We start from the raw sequence: 7266 nt of genomic DNA on the forward strand, positions 1-7266 counted from the left end.
AATCTCGCCTCTTTTGGATCCTCTGGTAGTTTATCATCTCTCAGATATTCAATTATTGGATCCATCCAGCAACGCTCCGCTTCAATATAGGAAATTACCTTCTCGTGATAACTTGGAAATGTTATCTCTTCTATGTAGACCGAAGGGTCTAAATTCTTTTCTTTAGTATTGGCTAATCGGGATAGCTCATCTGCCATTGTATTTTCTTTTCTTGGAATCTGACATACTTTCAGATTCCTGAAATCTTTCTGCAATACTTGCACAATCTCTTGATATTTCTGTAACCGGGGTTCTTTAACACCATATTCCCCCTCTACTTGGTTGACAATAAGCTTAGAGTCACTATAAATAGTTACGTCTGCTATTTCTAATGCTTTTGACAATCTAAGTCCAGCTATAAGGGCTTTGTACTCCGCCTCGTTATTACTCGCTTCGAATGCAAATCTCAATGCATACCGAATAATAAATCCTGCCGGACTCTTCAGGAGAATTCCAGCCCCTTACTCGAAGCATCCACATATACCTCCCAAATGGTTGGGATAGTGGGTTCGACAATGTCTTCCATTGGTGCAGTAGTCTCTACTACAAAGTCGGCTAGTGCTTGAGCTTTGATTGTCGTTTGAGGCTTAAAGCTTACTTGGAACTCACTGAGTTCAACCGACCATGCCACCATTTTTCCAGATAAATCAGGTTTACAAAGAACTTTACTAAGGGGAAAAGTAGTAAATACCTCGATGAAATGAGCCTGAAAATATGGCCGTAGTTTCCTAGCTGCTATCATAAGAGCTAAAGCCTGCTTCTCGATCTAAGAATACTGTGTTTCCGCGTCCAGTAGTACGTGGCTGACATAATAAATTGGCCATTGTTTCTTGTCCTTTTCCCGAATGAGTACTGCGCTAACTGCCGAAGGGGATGCTGCTAAATATAGCTGCAAAATTTCCCCCTTCTCCGGTCGAGACAATAGCGGTGGTCTTCCCAATGTCTCCTTCAGTTCTTCGAAAGCTTTTTGACAATCCTCGGTCCATTTTGTCTCCTTACTGCCCCTCAAATCTTTGAGTGCCTTGAAAAAAGGTAGACACTTTTCTCCTGATTGTGAGATGAAACGGTTTAAAGCGGCTACTCTCCCCGTTAAGCATTGTACATCCTGAACAGTTTTGGGGGCTTCCATATCAATTAAAGCCTGTATTTTGGCAGGATTAGCCTCAATACCTCTTTATGATACCATGAAGCCCAAGAATTTGTCTGAAGAAACTCCGAAGGCACATTTCTCCGGATTCAGCTTCATTTGGTATTTTTGCAGTATTGAAAATACCTCTGTTAAATTTTCAATATGTTTTGCCCTTGCAATGCTCTTTACTAGTATATCGTCAACATAAGCTTCGACATTTTTCTCGATCAAGTCTTTGAAAATTTTGTTGACGGCCCTCTAATAAGTAGCTCCTGCATTCTTCAGGCCGAACGGCATGACTTTATAATAAAAACTTTCACGATCAGTCATGAAAACCGTAAACTTTTCGTCCTCCTTGTTCATGAGGATCTTATTATACCCTGAATAGACATCCATGAAACTCAAGGTTTCATATCCTGCAGTCGCATCTATCAACAGATCAATCCTAGGCAACGGGTAACAATCTTTAGGGCAAGCCTTGTTGAGGTCTGTGTAATCTGTACACATCCTCCACTTCCCGTTTGCCTTTTTGACCATCACCACGTTGGCCAACCAGATTGGGCATTCGATTGGTTCAATGAAATCAGAACTCTTCAGTTTTTCAACTTCGCCCCGAACGGCTTCGTATTTTTCCATGGAGAAATTTCTCCTTTTTTGGATAATTGGTTTCACCTTTGGATCTATCCAAAGTTTGTGCTCTGCAACATGCCGATCAATCCCTGGCATGTCATCTGCAGACCATGCGAATACGTCACTATTTTGTTGAAGAAAAGACTTCAACTCCCCTTTGAATTCTTCCAGCTGCTCAGACCTGATGTAAGTAACTCTTTTTTCATCATCGGGATATAACCGGATTTGCTCCAACTTTTCTACTGGTTCAGGCCTTTGCATTTCTGCTTCATCCTGATCATCTCGTACTTCAATGGTAACGCTGTTACCTTTCTCGGGCCTTCCTTGTCTTTTAGATATGCAACATAACATTGCCGAGAGATTCTCTGGTCAGATGAAACTTGACCGACTCCCATCTCAGTCGGGAATTTCATTTTGAGGTGCTTCGTTGAAATGATAGCACCTAATTTCAACAAAGATGGTCTCCCCAAGATTACATTGTAAGCAGGGAGATCCGAACCACCAAGAAATTTACCCAAACGGTGGCTTCCTTGGGGGAAGCTTCCAATTGACAAATCCAACTGGACTGATCCTTCCACTATTGCAGATGATCCTGCAAAGCCATATAGATGCGTGGATGATGGCTCCATCAAGTCTTCATCCACCTTAAGTTTCTGATAGGCTGCATAAGATAATAAGTCTGCAGCAGACTCGGGTGTCAACTAACACCCTGTGTACTTCTCGGCGTGCAATCTCTACCTAGATGACATGGCATCATCATGAGGTAAACAAACGCCTCTTTCATCTTCTTCGCCAAAGGTGATCGAACCCTCACCATTTGGCCTTTTACGCTTTTGTGTCTCTCCGGTCCCAACAAATTTTGATTTCGCTTTCAGCTTCCGAAGTGATTCAAGCTCGGGACCTCCAAAGATTGTAAGGATCGGCAACCGAGTAGCATCAATCACCTCCTTACCCTTCTTAGATTTAGGAGCCTCCTTCGGTTGATCTGGGCTAACCGAACGGTCCCTTTTTATTGCTGCATATCATGGTTCCTCTCGCCTTCTACTGACGAAATTGGACAAATGTCCCTAGGATATCAATCATTCGATATCCGCCTTTAAATGTCTACAATCATTGGTATAATGACCGTAATCCTTGTGAAAACGAAAATACCTTTCTCGATCTTGTTCCCCAGGTTTAGTAGGAAGCTTCGGAGGCCACTTCAAGATATCTCGCTTCTTGATAATGTTTAAAATATCAGCCCGAGGAATATTTAATGGAGTATACTAACTTTTGTCAGGAGATCTCTCCCGCCATGCCTGATGAGGCTTTCCAACTCGATCTCGAATATTCTGGCCTCGGCTTCGTTTGTTTTTAGGAGCCTTCTGTTCTTTCGTGGAGGCTTTATTATCCCCCTGGCGAGTGTCTAAGATTTCCGTGACTTCTGCCTACTTTTGGCATCTCTGTACCAATTCAGCATAAATTGTAGGCATGTCTTGAAGTAATAACTCCAAGAGTCTTCGATTAGTGAGGTCAGTGAACAAGCAGTTTTAACTACTTGCTCATCTAGATTTTCTATCTCCATTGTAACCCTGTTGAATCTTTTCAGGTATTCCCGAATCGATTCACTCTTCCCTTGTCTAATAGTAAACAAGGTTTCCTCGGTCTTTTTAATATGGATTCCACTCTGGAATCGCCCTATGAATTTACATGCCAACTCGTCGAAATTCACGATCCTTCATGATGGACCATTTATGTGCTGCTCCAGTTAAAGATGAGCCAAAGACCCTGCAAAGAATTTCATCGAATTACCTTGCAACTGCCATAGTCTACTAATAATAACTGATGTGGGCCGTGGGATCTCTGGAGCCATCGAATGTGGAAAAAGTTGGCAAACGGAAATTGTGAGGAAATTAATATCCAGCAATAGGCTCGGAAAATGGAGTTTTTCGAATAAGATATCGTCAGTTATCCTTCCTCTCGCCAACTGCCCGAGCTTTTGATTGATATTAGCCAATTCTTGACCAACATGTGCTAACCAATCTTCAACAACACGATCACGGCCCCGAACAACACGATCATTATCATGAACAACACGATCATTATCATGAACAACACGATCATCATCACGAACAACGCGTCTAACAGTTGGTGAGTGAGTTCTCACTCCTGTAACCAACCTTGTATTCGAATCAGTAGTACTCCCTTGTGGTCCATCGAACCGATCGTCACGCCTAGGGAGATTTTCATGTTCTCCTAGGTACTCGGTCACCTTCCCGGAAGTTTTGACCGACGTTTTGTTCATCAATTAGTCTCCGATCCCGCTGCAATGCGCGCCTTCCTGCATCACGACCATTGGGCTCTTGTGGTATCACCACTTGTCTGGTCAGCACACGGAGTGCTTGACTTACCTCCAGCATCTGGAGTTTTAGTTGATCTAGTTGATGCTGGAGTGAATCTGGAGGATTATTACCTCCTTGACCACCATCTACTTCGAGCGGTCGACTTCCCTGATGAATATCCGGATTGTTTGCTCCAGGAATTTGGACGCAAGCATCTCGTTGTGCAGCAGCTGCTACTGCTGCCACTGATCTAGTCACCATAGCTTTCTGAAATGTTTCCCACAGACGACGCCAAATGATGTGTCCAAAATCTGCTCAGCCCTTAGATCTCCTGAGGATCTGTAAAACAAAGCGTCATATGTGGCCCGACCGCTGGGGTCAGGAGTCCACCTCCGAAGGCTAAGTCAGTTGATGAACTTAATCACAAAGAGCTCTGCTAGAGCACAGAGCTAAGGAATGAATAACAAGAATACGATTCAAATAGTAAGCATCTAAGTGTTTTCGTCCTTCCCTACCTTGTGGGTAGGTTGATGTCTTATATAGAGTGTACCTTCGAATCTTCTTCGTTGGATGTATTTGAGCCTTCTTCGGATAGTCGTTGGATCTTAACAGATAGATCCGTTGAGTGATGGACTTCTACTAGTTTGGACTAGTAGATGACTCCTAGGATAACCCGATTGTTATCTGGTGGTTATCCGTATGATAGCGATGAGTGACAGCCGCCGGAAACTGCTAGCCGTCATTAGGTTGATTAACCTACTCCGATAGTATTAGATTAGGGCGTGCTTGTGGTTGAGTTAGTTTTCTTCCTCAGCAAGCTACCTCCTGGGTCCGGCTCGCTCGGAAGCGAGTCGATTTCCCTTGTCCCGACCGGAGTCGAGGGTTGAACCAAGAATGAACCAAGTTCGATCATATTTTCTGCATATCATTAATCCAATCACAAAGATTGGAGAAAGTAGGTAAGCACAGGAGATTGGAAAGGAAAAAAGGAGAGAAGGGGAAAATGTAAAGGGACTGTAATTCAAATCCAAAGCCTCTGTAGTCTTACTAGTTTTACATATAAGTTATGTAGTTTATTTTTATTTTTTTATTTTATTTTAATAAAAAGACATATGAACTAAGTTACCACTAGTACATAGAAGACATCCACTATTTTCCCCTTTACCTGTAAAATAAGCACGGGAGAAAAAAAATAATTAATTAAATACGCATATGAGGGAGAGCTGAGAAGAGATAAATAAGAGAACGGCAACGTCGACCTCGTCCGTCTAATAATCTTGCAGCTTCGCCAGATGCTTAAGCGTCGTGGGATTCCATTCCTTCTAATCTTCTTCTTCTTTGCAGAACTCCATTTCTCTCATGGAGATGTAGGCACTGCTTCCCAATACAATTCTCCGTATATACGTAAGTGCAGAACTCATTTCTTCTTTAAATTAATTTTTGGGTTCTGGCTTGATGTAAAGATATATATTATTGTACAGCAACGACTTGTTATGGTGATGACACAAGTGAGTTCCCAGAGAACAATCTGTTTGGGGCAGCAGGAGAAGGGATTTGGGATAACGGAGCAGCATGTGGAAGACAGTATTTGGTGAGTTGCTTGAGTGCAGAAACGAAGGGAACTTGTGTTGAAGGTGAAACCATTCAGATTCAGATCGTAGATCGTGCGATTGATTCAGTTAGTCAACCCTCCAGTTCTGGCAGCACCATGGTTCTCTCATCCACAGCTTTTGCTTCTATCGCAAACTCTACTGCTTCAAAGATCAATATTGAATTCCAACAGTAAGTTTCATTCCTTCAACTTCTATTATTTTTGGTTTTGTTTTCTCTATTGATTTGTCAATTAAGTTGTTCTTTGTGAAACCAGTTCATAAAGTTTGTAAGATGTGATGAAAAGATATTCTTTCTTTGTTTCCTTGAGCAGGGTATGACGATGCAATTTTGACGATTCTTGACTACTTGAGGCCTGACAGGGGTAAAAGTGTAATTCAAGTATTTTAGAACATCCATTTTTTTGTAATACATTTAAAATGAAGGGCTATCAATCTTCAATTAGAGAATCTGGTTACATTTAATTTTCATATCCCTTTCTGGATTGAGATTGCTTCTACTTCACTTTTCTCCTTCAATCAACGATGCTTTTTAGGAATTGAGATGTTTTATCATAGTCTTTTATTTGACATCCTTTCACCATACCTTCAAAGAGGTAGATACCTCTAAACACTGATAAAGTAGATACCTCCTAAATATATGGTGATGCGTCCAAAATCTGCTCAGCCCTTAGATCTCCTGTGGATGACCTGCAAAAACGAACGTCAGATGTGGCCCGACCATTGGGATCGCGAGTCCACCTTCGAAGGCTAAGTCAGTTGATGAACTTAATCACAAACAGCTCTGCTTGAGCACAGAGCTAAGGAATGAATAACGAGAATACAATTTAGATTGTATGTGTCCTTCTACCTTGTGAGTAGGTGATGTCTTATATAGAGTGTACCTTCGAATCTCCTTCGCTGGATGTATTTGAGCCTTCTTCGGATAGGCGTCAGATCTTAACGGATAGATCCGTTGAGTGATAGATCCCTACTAGGTTGGACTAGTAGATGACTCCTTTGATAATACGATCGTTATATGGTAGTTATCCATATAATAGCGATAAGCAACAGCCGCAAATGCTGCTACCCGTCTCTTTGACGATTAGTCCATTCCGATCGTAGCGAATTAAGGCGTGCTTGTGACTAAGTTAGTTTTCTTCCTCAGCAAGCTATCTCCTGGACCCAGCTCGCTCGGAAGCAAGTCAATTCCTTTCATCCCGATCGGGGTCGAGGATCGAACCAAGGTTGAATCAGGTTCGTCGGTTATATTTTCTCCATATCACGAGCCCCCCAGACCAAGCGTTTGGACAATCCAAAGGGCTTGGTTTTGAACTGGGTATTTTGTCGAACAATAGTTTTGCATAGTCCCCAACCCATTAAATGTCGTGTCACATTTAATGTGGCTGTATTGCTTTTTCCTCGAGCATCGCGAATATTTTCACTTTTTGTGGGGGTGATGCCACGCGTCCTCTGCAGCCGAAACTATCATTGCTCACGAAATCGGAACAACGGTTTCTGAACGCCTGTTTTTGATTCGTGAGTTCAAACTTTCGAA

At 42.2% G+C, this 7266-nt stretch overlaps 1 protein-coding gene across 1 annotated transcript; it reads left to right on the top strand.

Moving 5' to 3' along the window:
• Nucleotides 1-5395: 5395 nt before the first annotated feature.
• Nucleotides 5396-6481, top strand: LOC149007435 (EG45-like domain containing protein). The gene is made up of 3 exons (XM_089166798.1): nucleotides 5396-5523; nucleotides 5601-5901; nucleotides 6044-6481. Exons 1-3 carry the CDS (start codon nucleotides 5412-5414, stop codon nucleotides 6048-6050), a joined length of 420 nt encoding a protein of 139 aa, XP_089022924.1. The 5' UTR covers nucleotides 5396-5411; the 3' UTR covers nucleotides 6051-6481.
• The last annotated feature ends 785 nt before the right edge of the window (nucleotides 6482-7266 follow it).

The sequence above is a fragment of the Hakea prostrata genome, chromosome 8, assembly GCF_041222555.1.
Source record: "Hakea prostrata isolate BN-2017 chromosome 8, UWA_Hpros_2, whole genome shotgun sequence".
Lineage (NCBI taxonomy): Eukaryota > Viridiplantae > Streptophyta > Magnoliopsida > Proteales > Proteaceae > Hakea > Hakea prostrata.